Below are 24,124 nucleotides of genomic sequence, written 5' to 3' on the forward strand. Positions count from 1 at the left end.
AAAAAGAGTAACAAGACTTTAGGAAATGGCTTTGCAGTCCCTGCTACCTGGGGAGGGAAGGATTTAGCCTAAAGCCTGTATAAATGCTCTGTACTTATTGCAGGTTTCCTTCCCCCGGCTTCTCTGATCCCAGGAGACCCGTGCACAATCCCAGTGCTCCAGCTCTGCGCTGGCAGCGCCTGTGGCCTGCGAGCTGTCACTGTGGGAACGGGCTGCAGGACAATATGCTGGGGGGTTATAAGGGGCTACAGCCAACAGGACCCCCCCAGATCCAGCTGGGGTTCCACCACTGCCTGTATCTCCATCACATGGAGGTGGTGAGCCCACGCGGGATGCTGTCGGATCCCAGTTTAATCACACAGCGATTGTCCATGTCACTGGCACGTTCAGTCATTTACTTGTAAAGACCAGTAGTACTGAGAGACTGGGATTCCCCCAGCTCCAGCTCCACCAGACAGCTGGGAAGAGCTGGGCCAGGGAAGCAAGAGCGTGGGGAGCTGTTACCCCCTCCCAGCCCTGGGCAGCCCTGCGGTAGGACCCCAGGGTGCTTGTGCAGGACGAAGCTGGGGGCAGCCATTCCTCCTCTGATTGAAAGCAGACCTCAGTCAGTGCTGTTCCCAGTGGGAACGCATTCAAACCAAATCATCCCAGAATCTCCTTGCATGGAAACAGGGTTCACCTGCTCTGGGGTCAAAGTCCAACAGATGCAGCTTTGTGCAGAGACTGAGGTCTGTGGTGCTACAGAAGCAAAGCCCCCCATGGGACCCTGCCCTGAGCCCCTGCTCCTAGAGGAGACCCCAACCCCTGGCGCCACCCCGACCTCCAGCTCGCCACCCGACATGTGGGAGCAGGATGGTGTGGGATGCCAGGAACGCTGGCCTGGGGACTGGGACAGCAGCAGCGCTGCGGTAACGTCCGGGAAGGGAGCACGAGATGAAGACACCCAGGCAGGACCCTCGGCAGCAGTGGGAAGAGGGAAGGCTGGTGGGTGAGATGGGGAAAGCATAGCCTCCCTGTGGTCTTCTTAAACCTTGTGTCAGCTTTCCACCTCCCTCTCAAAAAAAGTCCCTACCAGCCCACACAATCTAAAAAACCCCAAGGATTAGGAAATTCAGGGGGGGGAAAGGAAGCAGAGAGGGGCCCTGAGAGCAGGGCTGGGTGCTGCCCAGGGCTCACAGGCAGGGCAGGGCAGGATGAGAAGCTGCCTCAGCAGCCCTGGAGAGCACTTCCCATCCAGACCGACCTGGTCCCAGCCTGGGAACTATTGCAAAACCCCACAGTCCTACCCTGGGATTTGAGGAAACTGAAACCTTGTGATGCAACCGTGAGGGATGAAGCAATAGGCGCTTGCTCAGGAAGCAGGTGACTGATCCAGTACCGTGGGGTTGCACAGGCAAGGCGTCAGCTGGCTGCTAAACTTCCTCAGATCCTGAACAGCCTCTGCTGTCACCATCTTTCCCTTCTTTCCCCACTGTGCCAAGCTCTCCCTACTGGCGGGAACTGCTCCCCCCCCGCCCCCGCCCCCCCCCCGAGAGCACAGCCCCTGTCACAACCAGTAAGATGGGGTAAGATGGGGTAAGATGTGGTATACCACATCAGTGATAAGCGAGGATGACAGGGTTATTGGGAAACAAGTCGACACTTCCAAACAGATTCTCTTTGCTGCTCTTTTCCTTCCTGAAGCTGGTCTGAGCGTGGCAGGGGTTGCTCAGGAAAGCCAGTAAGCTAATATATTCATGTCAACTCACATTTGGTGCCAGGACATGAAGTAAACACCGTCAGGAACCTTGCTCCGGTTCAAAGACAAGCCCTGTTTCTTATTCCGATCACATTATCCATGCTCCCCGTACAGCTTCATTGATTCATATCTTAAAAAGAAAAGCCTTCAAAACCCATTAAGTCTGCCTTGCCATTCCAGCCCTGCTCTCAAGGGCTAGGGCAAGAAGCATTAACTAATCTGCTCACATTACCTTGCCTTTGAACCGAGCATCTCTCGGCGTCAATCAAGAGTGTTTGGAAGCGATACGCTCCCACACAGGGTGAGTTTTGGCTGCTGAGGTCACCCAATGTCAAGCAAGTGGAGGGACCAGCCCCCTGCACTGGGCTCCTTTTCGCACCTGGGGCAGCACCCAGAGCTTGTGCCTATGGAGACGTGATGGAGCAGCCCCTTAGAGTCCTCTGGCTGGTTACGGAGGACCAGACAGATATAAACCAGCCCATGAAGGAGCAAGCTCCTGCAGCTGTATTTTTTCAGGGCCTCAGATGGCACCTGGGGCATGACAGCAGGGACCTTGCTGGTGGCAACTAGGTCTCGGTGAGGGGAGAAGGGTTTGCAAGCAATGACGTCCTCCCAGGGATTACGAAAGCCATGCTGCCTGTTGCCAGGGAAGAAGGCCCTTCCAGCTTCTTGGGCTCCAGCTCAGCCAGCAGCCGCTGTTTATTTGGCTTCAATGACTTCCCAGCATACCAAAATGTGCTCCTGGGGGCCCAGCATGCTCCAGCGCAGCTGGCCGAGACATCAGGCTCAGCCACCCCACGCGCTCCCTGGTGCCTTGCATAAGGCAGCTTTGCACCCTCTGGCCTGACTTCCACTCGGGAAGAAATTATTCACTCTCATTTTCATCTAGCTGCAGGAGACACTTGGGATGTTTCTTCCACTGCCCTCCCAAAGGCTTCCCATCCTGCCAGTGCCGGCAGTAAGGCAGGTTCCATCCTCTCTGCCCCTGGCCGACCCCCAAATTCAGGGACAGGGACTATTTACTGGACAGGCTTAGAGGGATTTGGTTTTACTAACATTTCAAGTGCTGCTCATGAGTGTTGTTTTTAGGGTTTGGAGCACTTTGAGAGGACGTGTCCACCAAGAAGGGATTAACCACAGCCAGCCCAGGCTCCTGCCATAGCTGGGCTTGGGGGGCATCTCCAGCACCAGCTGGATGGGAATGGAAAGCCAGGCTTCCTGGAAAGCTCAGCTTTGCTTTCTCTTTCAGACCCAACCAGTCATTGAACCCGGAGCAATCTAGGTTGCTTGGATTCAGTTCTGTTTTCAAAATCCTTTAGCTGGGGGAAGCTGTCTTCCAGCTGAGTTACAGGGATGCCCAGCTTGGGGCTTTTCTCAACCGTCCTGCTGCAGCCAGCATCCATCCTACTTCAGCCCCTGTCTCATGCCCCAGGGCCAAAATGGAGCCAGGGCATGGCATAAAAGGCAGAACAGCAGAGTTGCGTGCAGGCCCCTGGGCACAGCCCCAAAGGGAGACGTGTCCCAACTTTGCTGAGCACCAGTGTCAGAGCCCTGAGGGTGTCCACAGCCCGGAACCCACTGCCAGTGCTGGTGTGGGGCAGGCAGCGCTGGGGTGTAGGCAGCAGAGAGCATTCACCCAAAGATCCTCACGGCAAAACCCCACCTAGGGGCAAAAACCCATGTGGGGGCAAAAAGCCACCAGGGCACCGACCCATGGCTGCTCAGGAAGCCAGTGCCCATGGCTCCCTGCCTGCTCTTGGGTCTCCTCCAGGTCAGGACCTTCATGCACCATTACAGCCTGCATGTGTGCATTCACAAGCGTGCATGTGCACACACACGGCTGTCTTCCCCTCTCGCTCTTTTTTACAGAGGTTTCTTTCACAGTTGTTTTCTTTAATCTAAACCCACAAAGTCACTTGACTCCAGAAGGCGTTTTGCATTGCAAAGGGCTGAGCCAGGACAAGGTGTGTGAAGGCACTTCTCTGCCCATGGGCAGGGACATCTAGGGAGCTTGTAGGGGAGGGAAAGGTTTCCCTGGCAAGATAATGGAAACTGGCACAGAGGGCTGGGGGGAGACCGTGGGGGCAGAGCCGTGCGGTGCTGGGGAGCAGGTGGGGGGAGGAGGCAAACCCAGCTGGGATGAGGGGAGGATGCAGACAAGGTCTCTGGATCAGCTGGCTGAAATGCGTCCATGGGGAATTACAGGCAGGTCTGAGCCTGTCAGATTACTAGAGCCTGGAAGGGGGGAGGCAGGTTGAGGCAGGTCTGGCAGGAGGCGGGATACAGGACCTGGAGGGAAAGGGAGGAGCCAGGGGAAGATGGGTAAAGGTGGGAGGGGGGCACATGGAAAAATGGGGAGCACCCAGCCCTGGTGGTGATGGGGCCAGTGGGAGCAGGAAGACGGCTGGGAAAACCATGGGGTGGGAAGAGGCTTGGTCTATCACGCATCATGCCCAGCGTCACCTCACTGAGGTGCAGGGCCAGGGCAGCCAGGGCAGGAGCACCACGCACCAAAACCTATTAAGTGCTCAAGGGGTCACGGACAAGCTGCTGGGCTCCCCCCCCACCCAAAGGTCAAAGGAAAGCGCCCTCATTTGTTGCCTCTTAATTACATCTGATCCTGCCCTAATTCCTCCTAAAACCAGCCCTGAGAGCCTTCAGGTGGCTGCTGGGGAGAGGTGCCCGTCAGCTGGGGTGGCAGGCCAGCCAGGCAGAGGTGACAGCCCTGGCCCAAGTGGTACCTCCAGGAAGGATGTGAGGGGCTGGCGGCACTGCGTGGTGATGGAGGAAGCACCATGTGCACCACCGTCCTGCTCCTCGGCACGCTGGTCATGATTCTGCGGCGCCACTTCTTCAACAAAGTTGAACCGTATGTCCTCTCCTGTCCCCTTTGTATGTCCTCTCCTGTCCCCTTCCTGTCCCCTCGGGGCCCTGGGGCTGGGGAGAGGGAGGGTGAGGGGTGGCCCTGGGGTGGAGGATCTTGTAATTCAATCTGAGACCCATCCTTAGAGAAATTTGTTTTCCTTCTGGTTTCAGTCCTCTGGGTGACACCAGGAGACATTCCCTTGTGCTGGGCTGAGGGGAGCCTTCTGTGTTGTCACCTCCTATGCGTTGTACCAGTGCTAGCAAGGTCTCCAGTCTTTCTGGTGTGAAGGGACAGGGATGAACTCCTGGGATACTTTTGCACGCACCAATCAAGGTGTTTTCCGAATGGATCAGTCGAGCACCCTGCTATCCATCTAGGCAAGCAGCCTGGCTGCCTGTTTGTCTTCATGCCTTGACTGGGGAGGAGACTGAGCAGTGCTTTCGGCCATGGGGACATCACCAGGCTGCCAATGACACCCGGCAGCACCCAGCTGGCAAACCTTCATCTAGCGTAACACAACCCCAGGGAGGTCCCACTCCATCCCTGGGGTACTGGGAGGTTGGATGAGCACCTGGGTGTGGAGGATTCTTGAAAGCACCAGCTAAATGTTGGCTCTCAAAAGAGCCAGCAGCCACCACCCTGCAGCTGTGGCCCTGTGTGCTGTGCTCCATGCCCATGCACACGCTCGCACACACTCACACATGCCCTGGCTCTGAGACAACAGCAGGGAGCAGATGGGAAGGGACTTGCTGCAGTCCCGCGTCAAGGCAATGACAAAGCTGCAACCAGAGCACAGGGTCACCTCCTGCTTGGTGCATCCCTGCCGCGCCATGGGCATGGTGCCGGCAGCTGCAGCTTCCACTACCTGCAGCTCCCCGTGTCTCTCGGGAGGGAGTTTTGTTCCAGTTCAGCACTTGCTTGGCTTCAGCTCGGGAGCAGCAATGCCATGCTCACAGTGGGGCTGAGCATCGCCCTCACTTGCTGTGCAGACGCCTGCTCCAACGCCAGGCTCAGCTCGAGGAGGTTTCTGTTGGAGATGCATAAATCTATTTACCAGTGGAGACTGGAGGCATCTGAAAGTGAGGAGGTCAAACTGGTGCTTAATGAGCCAATTAAGTCAGGGGAGGGAGAAACAAGATTGGAAGCAGGGAAGGCATCTCCTGGCCTGTGTGCCTCCGGCCCTCCCTTCCGGCAGCACTGTCTGAATTAGAGTCATCGAGTTACCTGAGCAAACACACGCTCGTGGCAGAGGTGGGGGCTGGCTCTGGGCAGGGGTATGGGGGTGGCTGGCAAAGCCAGCAGAGCTGGCAGCCTGCGGGTCCGGCTCTTGGGAAGCTGCAGGGCGAGTGGGCAGCACTGCCTGCACACAGGGCAGGTACATGGCTGGAAGGACAGGTCCCCTGGAGTGATGGCACCGGTGCTGGCAGCGTGCAGGCAGCCTGGGGAGGCAGATCCAGCCGCAGCACAAGCCCTGTCCATGGGAGCAGGCACAAGCTGCCTTCAGGATGGCCAGGGCAGGGGAGAGGGGACAGATTTGCATCTGGCTCGGCATCCTGTTAGGAGCAAGCAAAGCATGTGGGTGCAGGAGAGAGTGTCAGGGCTGCAGGACGGGTTTGTAGCTCAGCCACTGTGTCCTTGCCGTTAGGAAAAAGCAGTGGGAAAGCATAAAGCCTTGCAGGAAGAGGTATGATGGAGCCTGGAGCTGAAAAAGCTGGGGCTGGGAAGGACACGGGGGCTGCCCTGGCTATCTGTATTCATGGCAGGATCAGCACCCCTTCCACCAGGTCTAAACTGGGGCCCTGCAGCCTGGTTGGACCTCACACCTGACTGCCATCAGCACCACCACCATCATCCATGTGTGGCCGGTGAGACAGCAATGTAGTGCAGGGAGGGAGCGTGCCTTGAGCTGGCACCAGCAGCTCAAGGCTGGGCTCAGCACGAGGGGTCCCCAGCAGCACAGGGGAGACCCACAGCTGGATGGCCAGCAGAAGCCTCATCCAAGACCCACTGCAGCTTTCAGACAGGCACCTGATCTGGATGGGAAAACATCAGCCAACAGAGAAGCTGTACATTGCTTGATTAGTTCTTTTGGTGATTAATTGCTCTCACCATTAAAGACCAGTGGCTATTAACAGGTTTTCTACTTGTTCTATTTTGGACATTAATCTACTTACCTTGCTTTGCACTGGCATAAATCAGAGCAGTTTCACTGACAGCTTTATACCATGAGAGCATTTGTCTCCATCCTTTCCTATTTTGGAAAAAGAAGCAGCAGAAGCAAGAGAAAGAAGTACTGCTGGCCAGGGACTGGGAGAAGCGGTAGAGGTGACCGAGGCAGACTGGACCAAGGTCTCAGATGGGCGTTTTGATCCAACTGGATTTTGGTGAGTTAGAGGACCAGGCTCAGGCTGGGCAGGCACCAGGATCCCATACAGCTGCAAAGATGAGGATTTTCCATAAGTGCACGGATCTGGATGACCCCTGGATTAAAGACATGCCTGAAAAACAGCACACAAGAAAAAGACAGAGGCCCACACGTTCCATGGGATAAAGCTGCCTCAGTGCAGGAACATCCCTCTGCTCTGACGTCCCCATGTGCGAAGCAGGGCATGTGTCCTGGGCAAAGGACACAAATGAACAGCACAGGCAAGATCAGATTATGTGAAATCCCCTGCTCACTTGACCTCCTTCACGTCCCATCTTCTATTTATATGCCTTGGGGCTGCCAGGGACAGTGCGGGTTGTCCTTGGCCCCCATTTGCAGGGCTGGAGGGCTCAGCCGTGGGTCCGTGGGGTTAGGGTTCACCCCTGAAGCTGGCTGCCACCATCTCAAAAGGACAGGTTTGCAGGGTTTCCTCCTAACAGCCCGACTGTGGGGTCTGCTATCCCCTTCGTCGCTGGAGGTGAAAAGCAAACTAAAATGCTGCTCTGGACTAGCCTCCCCATCAAGGGACAGGAAGGTCAAGGAGGCTCCTTGGGCTTCGGTGCTTGTGTTTCCTCCACAAGCAGTGATTTATTCTTTGTTTTATGCAATACTTAATGAGAAGGTCCTGGCTGGGGGCCAGAGCTGGTTACAGATGTCTGCTCTGTTTGCCTTTCTCATGTTCTTCCCCTCTGGTCGCTTCCCAGAGGGAGCTGCTCACCGCCTGCCCCTGAGCAGCATGGGGCTTTGGGGAGGTAGAGGTGCTGCTGACCCAGAGCCCAGGGTCTGGTCTCAGTGCTGGTCCAGCACGGGGGGAACACAGGGCAGGGAGCACCCAAGGGAGTACAGAAGTACCCAAAGGAGTCTGCTGGGTGGAGAGCTCTTGGAGAGGGGCAAGGCTGGACTATGGCAAAGCAAAGTTTTGCCTTTACGACTGCTTTACTCAGCCCCCTCACAACAGGCTGGACACGAATTCCCTGGCCCCCAGGGGTTTTTTTTTCCTGGGACTGGGAGCCAGGGCCATGGAGAGAGGAAGCATTTGGTGTCTGTGCCGATCTCTCCCCTCACGAGGCCACCTTCATTACACCCCACACACCGTGCTGCAAGGTGAGAACAGACCCCCTATGCCTCAGGCTGGAGAAAACAGAGCCAGTAGCTTGGCGTCATCTGGATTTAACCTTCCAGCTTAGTCTCCTCTGGGAAGCAGGACATGACCTCTTCATTTCCACCACCCAGGCACGGCTGGCAGCCGGCAGCAGTGGCACACGGCTCTGCATCCCCAGGCTGGAGCAATCAGCGCACAGCAGGCATGCACAGACAAGTGTCAGCTGAATTTCTGTATGACTTTAAATATATTAGCAAGACCACAAACACAGCTCCGAAGCACTGCAGGCACAGCTGAGCCAATAAATAACCCCCAAACCCACCAGCAAGAAAAGGACACCCCTCTTTCCACAGGAGATAAGGCTCAGTATCACTTTGCCCCTTATATCTGTATATCAGCTGAGCAGACTCACTCTCTAACTTCCTGCATTCCAGTACCAGAAGGGTCAATTCTGTGCCACTTCTGCGGAGTCATTATACTGTCGGTTATATAAATGTCTGGGCATGCACAAAAGGCAGTGCTGATACAGTGGCTCCGACACCAACTCTCTCCAACACCTGCTTTTCAGCTGGAGAGAGAGCTGAGCACAAGAACATCTCGAGAGCTGTCACACAGAAGGCTGCTGTCTTTCAAGCTGAATGGAGGTCTAAATAGCTCTCACTTCTCCTTTAGAATCTCATTTCTAAATGCAATTAATACTGGCACATGCATAATGAGAGACTGACGAGTGAATACAGACTCCGGCAATAAAGAAACCAGCCCCAAGTGCTATGTAAATATTACAAATCCTCACTAGAAGCTGACCCAGGGAAGACAGCTTTCTGACAATTAAACCCAAGTGACAATATGACTGGATTCCTACATCTGTCACAATACTACCTACTGATACATAATGAGCTACGTTAAAAGAACTAGCTCTTGCTGCTCTTCAATGCAGATAAAATGTCTATTTGTAGAATGTAATTAATCTCTTCTTCAAAATCAGGAACCTTAGTGTCCTTGGTAACAACATGCCAGTGACTCAGAGAATGTCTCTGGATTTTTCTTCTGATTTTTGAGCGAGTTATTGAAAGTGACCCCGAATTCTAGCACTGAAAAGGAGCTGTGTTTCAGAAGTAGAAAAGCCAGCTGGGTATCTGGAGGTGGGGATGTGTTTTACCAACCTCTCTGGTCTCTGCAGGGCTCCTTCGGCAGCTTAAGGAGGTTCCTGGACTTGTTTCAGCCACGTTCCCTAGGATGTGACAAGCTCTGTCCTGAGACCTGGTCCCCAACCTGTAGAGCATAAATTCCCTTTTACCAGCAGGTGTAACCAGGCAGAGAATAATGCTGAAAGCAGAGCAAGGGCAAGAATCACAGGATGAAGCTGCTCCCTCTTTTGCTTGGTTTCCACAGGCAGTAAGCGCTGTGTGCGACAGCTCTGTGTGTACATGCACACACACACGTGGCTGCTCCCCCAGATGGCTTTCGAGCCTGCTGACTTATTTCAGCCAAGTTTGGCAGGGAATAGAGGTTCAAAGACATCCAGTCCCAGGTAGCGAAGATGCAAAGCCATGAGCACTGACGTGGCAGAGGGATGCAGAGAAGTGTTGCTGGCAGAGCCCCTGGTCCCTTTGTGGGCTGCACTTGGGCATCACCTGATCTTCCAGCCACCCTGCCCTGGGCTGGCTGAGATTCATGCTGAAAAGGCAAAGCTGGGCTACTCAAAAGCACCAAGGGGCCATATCTGCTTCCTATGAATTTCAGTGGGAAGCCACTGCTGCTGAATGTTGCTCACTGACCCAGTTCCAAAGCCCAGAGGAAAGATGGGCCATGATAAACGGACAGCTGGCTGGAGAGAGTGGGTGATGGAAGACTTGCATGATTTATTTATTTCCTGCAAAAAAAAATTAAAAAATAATTGCTGGATAAAATAAGCCTATTCCAGGCTAAACTGTGCTGCATCAACTCCTCATGGGACTTGAGCTGAGGTGCTTGCCTCCCCTATAAGGGACATTCACCCCTGCCTGCTGCACGCTGCTTTGCAGAGCTGGCGGGACATGAGGAAAAGAAGGTTTCTGTTCATGCAATGCAAAGCCGCCTTTTCTTGGAGTAAATTATCGCTTTCGTTTAGATAGGGCTGCAATCGGCACTGCTGCTCACAGCTCACCCCATCTCCTCTGTCCCCAGGCATCCCGAGGGAGAGGAAGAGACCAGGAGAGAGGCTGGCTCAGACCCTCATGCCACGTAGCACCACTTTGGAATAAAAGTCAGGTGGGATGTAGCAGTTATCTGGGACAGATACAGCTTTGGGGTAATTGTGGAAAGTGCTAGCTTGGGGTAAAAAGCCTGGTCTTTGCCTTTCTGTCCTGCTCACAGATCCCTCAGGCATTTTAATGATGATTTGTTTCTGTTTCACCTAGAGTTTATAGGTGTGTCTGCTTACTGGTAAGGCTGTAAAGGTTCTGGAAAAGTGTCTCACTGAGGGACGGAAATCAGAGCCTGAAACGGCCAGATTGGAAAGGAAAAGCCCCTTTTCCCATCACTTTCAATAGCAGCTCAGTTCCCAGGTGAGGGCACATCCAGCCCTTCCTCTGTGGCCTCCTGCCCACTGCCTGGATGCCAGGAGCATCTCACAGCGACAGAAAAGGCAGGAAAGCCAGTGGTGGTCCAGCCATGGTGGGGATGAAGTGCATGTGATGTGGGGATTGGGGACAGATATTGCTTTGTGTGTGGCACAGTGGCCCCAGGGAGTGAGGACTGGCTCCAGTCTGTGCTTCTGCAGCTCCCAGCAAAGGCAGGGCACTCATACCACTGTCTTGGCCCTGGAAAGAAACCTTCGGTGTCGAGGATGAGGGGACACTGGCCTGGGCTGGGGCATGTGCATGGGGTCTGGGGGGCAACTGAGAGCAGGGCTGTCTTTCCTAATCCCCCCAGGCTACAAGGCACTGCTGAATGCCCTTGGGCATCTCAAGGACTCACCTTGCCCTGCCTCCCTTCAGCAGATGTCCCAAGGCTCATAACATTGTTCTGGCTCTCATCAAACTATTAACCATGTCTCCTTCTCCTCCTGCAGCTTCACCGTACTCTGCAGCCAACACCCAGCACACCCAGCACATCCCGGCCTCGGCACATGCCGAAAGCCCCAGTAAAACAACCCACAAGACCAGCCTGCAGGCCGACGAACCCGCATCACCCCTGATCCCCTCCCACAGGTCAGAGAGGACTAGGCACGGGGTTAAATGCTGCTGCAGAAAAGAAATTGGCCTGTCTTGAAGGCTGAGCCCTGGGGGGTGGCCAGCAGCCCCACAGCAATGCCCTCTGCAAGCCACAATGCAGCCTGCAGGCACGGGGCTATCAGGCGTCCTGCTCTGGGCAGTGGGGTTTGCACAGGCACTGCAGCTTTCCTGCCTATATAAATACGTTAATAAAAGATCAGTTTGCAGACGCAGCTTGCTGTAGATGACAGCATTAGAGGCGCATCTGTTTCTACTAAGCACCAGTCTCGTGCTGGGTTTATTTGGTCTGTTTGTGGCGGGGAAGAGTTGCTTTCAGCATTCAGAGATGTCTCGTGTCTGGGAGAAGCGGGGGGGCGGGGGGCGGGGGGGTGTGTGAATATATTTTTGGCTCTATTTAGCCACAAACATTCGGGTGTAGAATAAAGAAAAATATTCCTGTTTTCTGTTTGCTGCCAAACTGAGGCAGATGATTTCTTGTGCAAGCCTTCATTTGTTTGAGAACTCTGTGTCCTGTTGGAAAAATAAATGTTCTGATGGGAAAAGTCTATCCGTGTGTATTGATCAGTCATTGTGACCAGTGGACCTGCAAACATCAGCTTCAACACAACTGAAAAAGCAGTTCCCAACGCTTTTGCCAATACATACAAGGCAGAAGGAGACAGGTCTTTGCTTTTTTGGTGAGTAAAGTAGTCACACAACAGAATCCTTTCTGCAGGCACAGTTGCACTGACCTCACCACAGCTGGCATGAATTTCCAGTGCCAAACACCCACCCTTTGCACCCAGAGCAGGCGGTGTGGTCCTTCCTGAGAGCCAGCCACCGCTGGCAGCCACGAGCCGGACACAGCAATGGGGAAAGGACAGCGGATGATCAGCAATGGTGGGGAAGAAGCCTGGGATGCTCCCAGGTGATGGCAACACCTTCTCCCCATGCTGGGACTGTAGGGTCACCTCCCCTCCACCACGGTAAAGCCAGACATATGGACAAGAGCTCCCAGTGGCTTGGTTCTCCACAGTGAGAATTTCACAAACGTCTATAGAATTTTCCTAATAGATTTTTATCCCCCTGAAGCTTTTTAATTAAGCCTTTACAACCTCAACTCACTTTATACATTTTTTTTTCTTTTTTTTTTGTAAAGGAAATATTATGACCAGGAAGAATAAAACTGCTGTTTTACCTAGAGGTGCCTTCATTTCATAGCAGATTAAAAGCAAGGTGGAGAGTCAATAACGCCAGGAAGAGGTGGTCAGGGGATGAATGCAAGGTACATGAGCTGAAGGCAGCACAGAAGAGATTGGAGGCTGGAAAGACAAAGGCTTATCAGGACTGAAGCCTCAAAAGCAGAATCAGCTCCTCAGATGATATAAATCACCTGGACTCCCCTGACATGCTGGTATTGCTGTAGCATGGCTTTTTGGTATTGATTTAAGGGAAAATAAAGGTCAGGGGCTTAGCTGCAGAGGCAGCATCAGGGCTGAGGCTGTTCAGCTCTGGGTGGGTAGTGATGAGCAACCAGGTGAATCTGCAAGAATATGCTGGAGCTATGATAGCCCCAAAGACTAGGAGCAAAACCTAGTGTAACCTGCTGAGGGCAGCTGACTGGAGCCCAAATTTGCAGGAGTAGCCCAAGCACAGTAATCCTGGGCTTAGGGAAAATCCAGATTTCAGCCTGGACCTTATTGTCAGTAACTCTGACCTTTCTCCCTATCTGGACTAGCACACAAAAAATCCCAGAAAGGGCAACGTGGAGCTGTCTGGAAATGGCACCTGCAAATGTCACGGTTCTGCCAGGAACAGGGTCACTGCATGGCAAACCTGGGTGTGCAAACATCGCTTGCTAAATTGACTGCACGGGGGCATTGCAGATTTGGGGGTAAAGGTTTCCTGAGCCACGGAAAGGCCAGCTCTCCGCCTGGGGACTTCTGAGAGGGTGGATTTCATGAGAAATGTTCTTTATTTACACAATCAGCCGCAGCCAGCAGCTGAGCTAAGAGCGAGTGAGACTGCCTGTAATGAGCGGCTGCGCAAGGGTTGCTGGCCGCAATGAGGTGTTTGCTGTCTGCACCAAGATTTGTGATGGTCCCGGAAGGCCCTCGGTGGGTGGGAGTGGGAATTCATTTAACCTCATTAACTGAGTCCACTCTGCTGGCCAAAACCACCCTCTGCTTTATGAGAAACACAGAATCGGTAGCGACAGCCCTCATGGGCCAGGTGCAGTGTCACCAGCAGTTCTCCAAGGGATGGGATGGTCGCCTCAGGGCCAGGAGGCTGAAGGACATGGTCCCACCACCACGGATCTCACTGTCACAGTCCTGCTGAGAAGATGCTGTTTGTTTGAGAAGAAAGGAAGGATTGTGACACCTCTACTCGTCTTCTTTCCATCTGTGTCCCCACTAAAATACACTTTGGGAAAAACTTAGAGGGCAATGAAATGGGGGAAATGAAATGGTGAGTGGGCTACACCCAACTGGGGGGTGGTGCAGCTGGTGTGGGACCAGCAGTCCCACGCAGCCTGGAGGAGGGGGTGAAGCTGTGGGGCCTTGCTGGGCCCAGGTCCCCAGGGTTTATCTGACTGTTTTCATCATTTCTATGTGAGAAGGGAAAGGGACCACACAGCAACAGAAAGTCCTGGAAATCTGCAAGGGAGACTGTTCCCAGCATCCTCCCCTCCACCGTCACCCCTGTATACAATTGGCTATGGAAGATGTATGGCTTTGTATAGCCTCCAACTTGGTGAGATAACACCTCACAATAAAATTCCTAATTACAGACAGCAAATGCACTGTCCCAGCTCTAACCCTCCTGTCTCGGTTGCATACATGGTCACTCCAACAGAGCAAGTGGACCAGGGCTGTGGTCACCCCATCTTGACTGGCCTATCTGCTCCTTCCCCTCCATATCAGACACTGCTGCCTGTCCTCTGCTCCCACTTCTGAGGCATCCTAAAGGCTGCTTGTGCCCTATAACTTTTTCTTTTCTCAAAAAAACAAACAAAACAAACAAAAAAAATCATCAAAAAATACAGCAGAAGAGAGGGGAGGAAATTGCTTCAAGTTTCTTAACTATCTCATGGAACAAAAATGCTTCTTAAGGCTGCTCAGGGAAAGAGAGGGTCAAAAAGTCCCTCGTTAACACTGATTTACTGAGAGGGCTGGAAAGTGGAAGAGGGAGACAATCCAGCTGCCTGTCTCAGTGCACCAGGAGCCTGGTCTTGGATCCAGGCTGGGATGTGAGGGCTGGTCCCCCCAGCATGAGATCGGGGTGGTGCAGTGGGGAAGGTGCACCCACGGAAGGTGCAGTGGGGTGCAGGCTGCTGGGCTGCCTGCATGCCAGAGCAGACCTACACTAACACAGCAGAGGCAGGGCAGAACTCTCTTGGCCCTTAGTAGCAGTTTGGAAATTCAGTGACTTTCTGAAGAAAAAAGCAGAAGTTGAGTCCATTCAACCCAATTAAAACTCCAGAGGAAGTGCAGAGAGGCAGGATGTAATTACCCGTGCTGGAATCCCAATTCAGAACAGGAGGCAGAGCTCTCCGGATCAAATTAATCCCTGGTGTAACTCTGCTGAAGTTACACCAGAGCTATAATTGGCCTGAAACATTTTAACTATCTCATTTAATGTTATTCATGCTCTGCTGGAGATGAGAATGTTTATCGTAAATGAGAGACTCTAATGCTCCATAGCAGTAATAGAGTGTGAGGCTTATGCGGTTTCTCATTTACAAGGATGCTGGGGAGGCCAGATTGTCACGGAAGATGCGGCAGATCTGGACTCCCCACGTCTTTAACTATTTCCATGGCTCCTGTGATGGCTGGTTGTCCTGTTGTCCTTCCTCCAGTGTGTCCACCCTCCCTATGCCCAGGCTGCTTTTCCATTTCTTGGAGATGTTGGGGGCTTGTACCCCAGGCCTAGCCAGGGGCAGAAGTAGGAGGACATAAAGTGGTAGAAAAGGGAATGGAAAACACTGAGACAGGCCTTTCAACATTAAAGCTCCTATAAATCAGCAGAAGTGAGATTTCCCAGCAACAGACTTGCCTCCCCAGTGATGCTAAAAGGGATTTCCATTGATGAGAGCTGGCTCCATGGCCTTCCTCTGAGTCATTCAAGGGAAACAGCCCCCCAGGCTCCTGCAAAAGGAGCAGGGTCAGTGCTGCAGGTAGCTCAGCAAGCACGTGGAGCGCCATGGTCCCTGCTGCCAGCCAGACACCCCTACGGACAGTGTTTCCAGCTGCCAGCCCTGGGTTTTCCCCTAGGCTCAGAGGATAATCCCCCAGTCATTTGAGCTGCCACCTCAGAGGAAGCCTGAGCACGCTCCACACAGCTGGAGGCAACAAGGCACTGTCACCTACCACGGGGAACGCGTCCCAGGAATCATGATCCATCCCATTCCCCTTCCCATGGTGATCCCATCAGCCAGCCTGAACACGCACCCTGCCGCTTGGAAAGCAAAGCCTGTGGGTCACATTCCTCCCTGCCATAGCTGTATTCTGGCTGGCAGGGATGCGGTTCGGCCCCAAACCTCTACTGTGTGCCCGGCATCCTCCCTGAGCCAGCCCTGGCAGGTACCGCTCACTGCAGGCTCTGCATCGGCATTTCCAGGCTTTTGGAGGATTGTGATTTCTATCATTAAATCAACCTTCCACTCCCTAGGCTGTTTTTAAGACAGACCCCTGGTCTTTTGCTCTGCTCTCTTGCCAGTAGAAACCACAGGAAAGGCAGATCTGTTTGTTCCAAAGCAATTTTTAATGCCCTGTAGCTTAGTAGAGGTTAGAGCGTTACAATTCATTCTGGCTCCTCTCTATTCCTCAGAGGATATTAGATCCTGCTCTCAATACTTCCTCACTCTTTGTAGATGTTACCCTAGTTTTAATTTCCAGGGCTTCCAGACTGTTTTTAACAATGCTGAGCTTTCAAGTCGCTTTCTTCAAACTTTCTCCAGCCATGCTTTCCCAGAGCCTAAATAGCTTTGATTATTCCCAGATGTTTTTAGTTTGTTAAACCCAGAGTAGTATTGTGTAACGACTTGGAAAGATGACTGGTAGCAGGCATCCTGGATTCTCTTTCCTAGTTCACCAAATTACTTCCCAAGCAAAAACATCTAAGAGATTTATCCTACGGAAGAAACGCCATCAGCACCACATTATCTTGCTACAGAGAACAGGACTAGAGGCAGCTGAAATCCTCTTGCTGGTGAAGATAACCCCCTGAAAGCATAGGTCATCTTCTCCACCCAGTTCCTCCTTAGACTCTCTGGTGAGATTTCTAAGCAGGATGACACACTGGGGCAACAAGCCCACAAGGAAGCCTTTGGGCAGGCAGCACCTAATGGAAAAGACCTTGCTCACCTCCAGGCCAGGCTGGATTCAAGCTGTGGCCATCCCTACCCACCAGCCACCCAGTCAACAGCACAACAGCAACTCGGCTCTGCTCTGGGCCAAGTTTTCCTTGACCTTAGAGGATGTGTGTGTATATCCTGACAGGCCAAAGCACGGGGAATAAGGAGTTTTACACAACTAGCTGAGCTCCTAACAAACCTCTGCAGCCCTCCTGACTCCAGCAATCCTGCCACTCTCACGTTTAAGCCATTGCATTGCTAAACACATTAAAAATATGCCTATTCCCACTAGCAGAGATCCAGGGTGTAGCTGAGCTGGCAGGAGATGCGATTCCTCTCAACCGTCCATAAATTTTCCTGAGATCACCCCAAATACCTCTTATTTCTTGGTGCCTCCACCCACCCTGCTGGATCCTTCCTCTGCCATTTCTCAGCCCATTGCTCAGCTCCAAAAAGCCCAAGGTTACTGGGATGGATGTGAATACATAACACAGCATCTCCCTCCCATATATGCGGAGGACCACGCCTGGGCAGGGCAAAGAGCAACAATGAAGGAGGAGGAAAACAAGATGGGAAAAGCAAAAAAAGCATCAAGAGAGAATATTCTTTTAGCAGATGGATAAGCTAAGCTAAAGGACAAACCAACCTGCCCCAACACATCCCTGTGACAGCAGCAACCACCCAGCCATGCCAGCTTGTACCAGCTACACCTGGGAAAGCAGGTGAGAGGCAATCCAGCAGCAAATCCCCTGTACAGCCAAACTGACCTGCTGTATGAAGACACTATCCCAAGGAAAACATCCATGCCTCTGCCTGAGACACAGAGCATCCCCAGCACGCAGCCCCACCACAGCAGGGTGCAGTTTAGTGCTGAGCAGATGTGCCTCGGGCCAGGTCTGTCTGAGCTGCACCCAGAGGTGCTCAGGACAGTAGGGAGGAAGTTGAGGGAGGAGGATCAGAAAGCCAAGCTGTGAGTGAAGAGTGTCAGTGCTTGGAAAGTGCAACCAATTTGCTTTTAGAACAGCTCATGCCTCTCCAACAGTGCCTAGAATAACAAATTCTTTCCACCCTCCAAGCCTGAATGCTGGAGGAAGCTGCTGAGAAACTTAATTGATTAGCTGGATGCGTGCACAGGAAAAAATTGCCCAGCATCAAGGAAGTCACTGTCTTGACAGTTAATGCAGACACTGGTGGGAGATTAGAGAGACCAGCTGCAGTTTTTTTATCACACAACCCCCTCTTTTAGTCTGGGAACAAGGCAAGGTCTGTTTTGATGGGACAATGCATTTTGCAGTGGTGTCGAGGGGCCGGAGCATTAGGGCTGTGTCCACACTGTGCTCACCATGCTCCCAGGGCTTGCTGGGCAGGCATGGCCTGATACTCAGCCCTGGAATCTTCAGCTGATGAAGAGCAAGGAGGCAGGCTTTGAGCTGCCTGCACCTCTTACCCCACTCTTCAGCCCCAGAGGTCCTCTCAGCCCTGGCAGCCCCTGAGCAGCAGGAAGAGATGCCCTGAGAGCAACTTCATCATCCAGGGGGTAGTGTATGGAGCTGAGCACGTTGGAGGAGCCAAGTTTCCAGATGTCTCACAGCATCCTCCCCAAAAAAGAGGTGTCCAGCCTCCCTAGCCCCTGCAGGCCATCTCCCCCCCTCCCAGCCCCTGCCTAAGCTTTCAGCTTTGCTCTCAGCATCTCCAGCTCTGCCCTGCCTGTGAGAGGGTCACCGCCTGCAACTCTGTCACTGCACAGGATTGCTTTCGCTGTTTGGCAAAAGAAAACAAGAAGCCAAAGGCCTGCAGGGGCTGTGAACTTGCCTGTCATGTTCTCTGACAGTATCAAAACCTTTTGCTGCTTGTGTTTTTCCCAAGCTGTCACTGCTCATCACACCCCTAGTTTAAACCTCTGATCCTTAAAGCCTCCCTGAGCCCTCTGCAAAACAAATGGAGAGAGCGTGGTCTGTTCTCCAAGGGGATCAGACAATGTCAGAGCTCCCCAGAGCAGGTGCAGGCAGAGCCAAGCATGCATGGCTGTGCTGTGTGGCTGCCAGTGGTGGAGGCAGGCAGCCTGCTAACCCCCAGCTTCCTCCTGTCCCTCAAACTGCTCAGCTCCTGCTTTTGGGCTCAGGGGAGGATGAAAGGGAAAAAGACTCAGCCCTCCTGTTTGCTCTCTGCTCAGCAAAACTGCTCTCCTGTCCCCTGTTTCCCCTATTACTGCTATTTGCTATTTGACCTGAGCAGCCCAGAGCAATTTTCGTCACGGTGCATTCCTAGCACAGCATCGGCTTTCTAGAGCAAAACGGGAACAGCTGCCAAGAAACAAATCTTCCCCTGATGCCAGGCACTTCTCATGGGTTGCACAAAACTTCTTGAAAGCCCAGGGGAAAAACCACCAGAGCTCAGCTGCAGCAAAAACCATCCCACTCCAGCACATCCCCTCAGGGATTTCTGCAACGTGAGGGGGCTCAGACAGAGACTAATAAGCATCATGATAGCATCCATACGGTACCACTTCGAAAGCTTTAAGTGAAAGAGGAGCTAAAGGCAGAGGACTGTGAGAGAGAGTGCACTCTGGCTGAACACCCTCAGCCCCAGCATTCAGGTCCAGCTGTGCCCAACGTCCTCCTACCTGTCCAGGCTTGTGCCTATTGTAACCGAGCAGGACCCAGGCAGGTAGCTGGTGTCGATATGGGACACATCGAGTTCACACGTAGCTTGCTGTGAGAGAGCTTTTGAGGCTTGTCAAGGCTAAGTGAGGTTTGTCCCCAAGAGCTGTGAGAAAGCCTGGTGCTGACGCTCAGCCTTAATGAGGAGGGATGCACGGGGTGGGGGTGGATGTGGGCTGAGCTGGCCCTCAGATTTCAGGTGAGGTGTCTGTGTCCGTGGGGTTGCTGTGTGCTTGAACAGCAGAGCTGACAGATGTATGTAACACCTTTCCCCACGAAGGTTAGTACATTCCCCATGTATTAACCTGGTGTGGGACAGATCCTGCAACAGTCTCAGATTGCTGTGGCTCAGTTGGTTTTTGATGGAGGCTAAAGACTGATGTACAGAATCTCTAGTTACTGGGAGGAGCAAGGAGCAGAGCAGCTCAGGTAGCTGATGCAGTCAGCTCCAGCAACACTTCAGGGGAAGCAGCATTTCTTGGGAACAGGGAGATGGTCAGAGATTACCAAAGGGAATTGAGGAAAGACTTCCTGGAGGCCTGGGACCAGCTGAGACACACAAGCAGCCTCAGAACACATCGTTTCTTGGTCCTTCCAGCTGAAGGAACAACACTTGCTCTGCGTTTGTTCACATCTTGAATACGATAGATAGAATAAGGTCAGAAATATTAGTAACTCAGTTTCCTGGGGGGCTTACACCAGCTGACACCTGTTTTTTGTTGGTAACCAGGTTCCACCCTCAGTCACAATGCAGAAGGCAGCCTTCAGATAATATCAAGTCAATGTGCTTTGTCTTGTTCACCCTGCTTGAGGCTGAGGTTCATCTTGAAAGTACCCATTGCAGCTAGTGCTCAGTAGTCTCAGTCTAATAGCAAAGGCCCTGATAGAGGTTCAACTTCACCTTCCCAGTGCTTCATTTTAGCAGGATATGCTGGAACAGGCTCAGTCAGTAGCAGTACCAGTTGATAACTGTTTCTCCAGTTGTGAGGATTTTTAGGCATGAAGCATGTAGAGTTCACAGCTAGGACAGATGTAGCATGATCTGCTAAAGCCTAAGGCAGTGACACCAGGTTCACCCTAGTTAAGATACTTTCAGGTTTTCTATGAAGGTAACATGAAGTTCATGTCGCAACATGCATCACGTCCGCAGTCACCGAGAGTCCCAGGAGATTGCCATGAATGCTGCAGAGTGACTACAGCTACTGACTGCAGGCAAGTCATGGCAGCACTTGAGCTTGTAAGTTAAGATGGCAGAAAAGCCTGATCTTTGAAAAAGCAGTTCATTTGTGATCCAGGTTTTCAGGCCAGGTTTACATAGCAAGCCAGTCTCAGCGAGACTAGACTGCAGCTTCTCCTTCAGTTTCTTGCCTAGACCAGGCTGTTCTGTTATAACAACACAAGCAAAGTCCACTGTCACAAACACCATCTGCTGAAGAGGAGGAAGGTTTCACACTGTGTCAGTCTCTTTTATCTCAGTGTAGGTTCTGCATAGGAGCTGGATGAAGTTAGAAAAGCAAAGGAGACCCCAGCAACAGCTTTTCCTGGTGCTGTCTGTGGGCAGTTACTGATTTGACTGGAACAGGACTTCAGAGAGACAAGACAGCACATAAGCAGGCCAGTCCCTCACATCACTCTTCAAACTCTGGTTGAAAGTAGCATCAGGGGTTTCCCCCACCAAACGGCATGAAGCCCCAGGCAACAGAAGCAGCTCTGTTCAAGAACCGGTCCAGCTGAGCTCAGTCTCTCTGCTTTGGATCAGGTCACTCCAGCAACAGCAGCAGCAGTAGCCAGGCTGGGCTAGCTGTATGAGGAACCTCTGCATACATGCATACGTCTTCCCTCCCATGTCTGCACAGAGGTACAGCCACACACATCAGCAGCAGCAAGGTCAGCTTCTTAAGGCACCCAACAGGTATTTGAGCTTCTCTGGAAACAGCATCTTCAGATCGCAGCTCAGTGCCGTTGTCCAATCGAACAGGTGAGGCAAGACTGTAATTCTAGAGACTGCAGAACAAATACAGCAGATCAGAGCGCATTTCTGTAGCAATACATGTTGCACGCACCAGTCAAGGCAACTCACAGCAGAAAGCAGCTACCCAGCTATGAGAGCTGAGGTGATATATACCCCACAACTCAGCGTGGGGCCAAGCAGGACAGGGCCAGAAGGAGACCGGGGCAAACACAATACTGGGTAGGAGCACAAGCCCTTTCCCTGGCTGGGCAGAAGCCGAGCAGGTGGGACTGGGCAGAAACTAGTCCCAGCTGGGGGCCAGTGACCAGCTGAGACCTCAGGCAGGTTGGTGGGGAGCACAGCCCTTCTCTGCTCCCTAGGGACCTTGCTCTCATATGTTTTCCTCATGGGCGCATCCTCAATTTCCCATGCCAAAGTCTCCCCCATGCTGAGAAGAAAGCCCGCCTTTCCCTGAGATCCCACACAGATGATGGTCCTGCTCCAGGGCTTGGAATCTGGGACCCAGAGCATCAGATCTTCATGGAGGCTGCAGAGCAGCCACCGATTACCAGCAGCCTGCAATACCCAGGGCTTTTCAGATCAAGTCCCTCTCAGCCTGGAGCCAACCCAGGGTACAGCTCCAGCTCTTTAACAGCAAAAAGCTGAATTAAAGTCATGTTGTCAGCTGTGTATTCAAACAGGAATTACACAGAGTTTCTGCAGCGGTTAATGCACCAGGTGCAGGTGGTGCAACCAAGGCAGATGAGGAAGGAGGGGTAGTGGGCTGGGAAGTGGGAGCCCCCATCTCCTGAGAGGGGTGCTCAGGGGAAAAAGGGGCTCCTGATTCCCACCTTGCTCACCTGCAGGCACGGTACCCCAGCAGTCAGCCAGCTTGCAGCACCTTGCTCCTTTGAGCTCCCTGGCTCCTGCTGAGTTTTGATCACTGTGAACCTTCGATCTGGGAAAGAAAAACATTGTTGGGAGCACTCACAGCCACTGACTCCTAGCATAGATGCCCTGGCCCTCAACTGGGATCCTATGGTGTGAGATGCTGGCCAAACACAGACATCAAAGGTGGTGCCTGTGCCAAAACTGCAGCCTCTTGCAGGAAGATGTTAGGGAAGCGATTATGAATTTGCAGCCTCCCAAAGCATGTAGCAGCTGGATCCTCTGGATAAATAAAACCCTGCCAAAAACTAAGATCTGTTTCTGCAAAGCTGAAACAGCAAACTTGTTTGTCTTTCCTCCTTCCCCTCCCAACCACGTTGTTGTCTTAAACATTTACAGAGAGCTTTATATTGTTCAAATAATGACTGGGGGCATGGGGATGTTGCTTTTACATTTTTGCCAGCTGCTCCAAGTCGGCAGCACTTCACACACAACTTCTGGTAAATCAAGTGCTGTGGTTTGAAAGAGTACCAACCACACTGTCCTGGTTACCCCTGCCTCAGTTTGCCTGCCCCACAGCTGGTCTGGCAGAAGGAACCCCCACGACCCCCATAAGCCTCAGTCATGCCTCCACCAGCTGTCAGGGAAGGGGGTTACCCTGAGACCAGTGAACTGCAGCAGCTCCCTCTCCTCTGCAGGCTCTGCCATGTGTCTGTGCGGGAGGAGTGGTGGCAAGCGCAGCCCCTAGTTTGCTAGATAAAGGGGTATACATGCAGCTCCCACCTCACAGCCCCCCATCTAACTCCCTCAGCAGCACTCCCTAAGCTGCAGAGCTTGCACACCTGTGCTGGTGCACACATAGGTGCCGGGCAGCCACAGTGGGCCTTTCTCTCCCTGATGTAGTGAAGAGAGGTGGAGGAGGATGCTGCCACGGCTGAGTTCTCCCATCCTCGAGCACAAGTGCTACGGCAGATTAGCCATCTCCTGCGGTGCGTGTTCTCCCGCCCACCTCCTTCAGCAGCAAGGCTGCTCAAGATGACAGCTGAGGGAAGAAAGGAGAGCACTTGAAATGTGCAGGGGGAGAGATGGCTGAAGACAGACCGACCTTTATGCAACAGCAGAAGCATTAGGTCAACAGCAAAGCAGCAGTACATGTGTTGGTAGTTAAATGAGAAAAAAAGGCACATGAGTCTCTCCCTCATGGGCAGGTCTCCAAGAATTTGGGGGCTGTGTTGGGCTGATTGAGTTTTATTTGCAACCTGGCAGAGGCTGGGGGGAAAGGGAGCGAGGAAGGCTGTCAAGGAGAGCTGGAGGCTTTTGTGCAGGATGTTTGGACTGAGTGAAATGACAGAGGAGTACGAGGCATGCTGTGAAAGCAGGATGTGGGATAGAGAGAATGTTTATACAGTCAGCCGTGGGCTAATCCATGGGAGGCTTTAGAGACCATAAAATCCATCTGCAAGTGGATAGATGACATTCTGTAGGAAACTAGTGGTTTAAAACAATGCTACCCTCACTCTTTGATCTATTCTGAAGAGATCAGACTTGGGAACCTGAAGAGAAGGGAAGGTTAAGTAGATCCATAAGTTCTGCCTGCGCAGGCAGGGTGGGTAGAAAGGACCATTCATGGTCTCTTCCTGGACAAGAACTTGGGGCCATCAAAGAAAACTAACAGGAGCCAGACACAGAACAAACAAAAGGAAGCTGGTCCCTCTCACAGCATGGGCTGACCTGCCTAAGTCCTCCCCACAGGAGGGAACAGCTGTTACAGGTTCACAGGGGGACTGGGCAAGTTCATGGAAAAGAAATCTGAAATCGCCATTCCAGGGAAAACTCATTAGTGGAGCCACAGAACTGACATCTAGCTCTTGAAGTCTGCACCCCTCAAATGGCTGGTGGCTGGAATACCTGGAATACGGGGAGACATACCATATGTAATCACAC

General features: G+C 52.6%; 1 protein-coding gene and 1 long non-coding RNA gene across 3 annotated transcripts in view; one reads left to right on the forward strand and one right to left on the reverse strand.

The window, feature by feature from the left end:
* Window positions 1-10,291, reverse strand: part of CYGB (cytoglobin) — a 34,882-nt gene extending 24,591 nt beyond the window's left edge. The window contains exon 1 of the mRNA XM_040579211.1: window positions 9,295-10,291. Within this exon, the coding sequence (XP_040435145.1) occupies window positions 9,295-9,414 (120 nt within the window). The 5' untranslated portion in view covers window positions 9,415-10,291. The remainder of the gene's footprint in view (window positions 1-9,294) is intronic.
* Window positions 3,634-14,119, forward strand: LOC121080895. 2 transcript variants are annotated; one of them, XR_005825520.1, is made up of 4 exons: window positions 3,634-4,607; window positions 10,298-10,381; window positions 11,184-13,794; window positions 13,946-14,119. It is a non-coding gene; the product is annotated as an uncharacterized LOC121080895 (long non-coding RNA). The 2 variants fall into 2 exon arrangements; XR_005825519.1 differs by having other exon boundaries at window positions 4,370-4,607; window positions 11,184-12,023; window positions 12,485-14,119.
* The last annotated feature ends 10,005 nt before the right edge of the window (window positions 14,120-24,124 follow it).

Source organism: Falco naumanni, chromosome 1, assembly GCF_017639655.2.
Source record: "Falco naumanni isolate bFalNau1 chromosome 1, bFalNau1.pat, whole genome shotgun sequence".
NCBI classification, from domain to species: Eukaryota; Metazoa; Chordata; class Aves; order Falconiformes; family Falconidae; genus Falco; species Falco naumanni.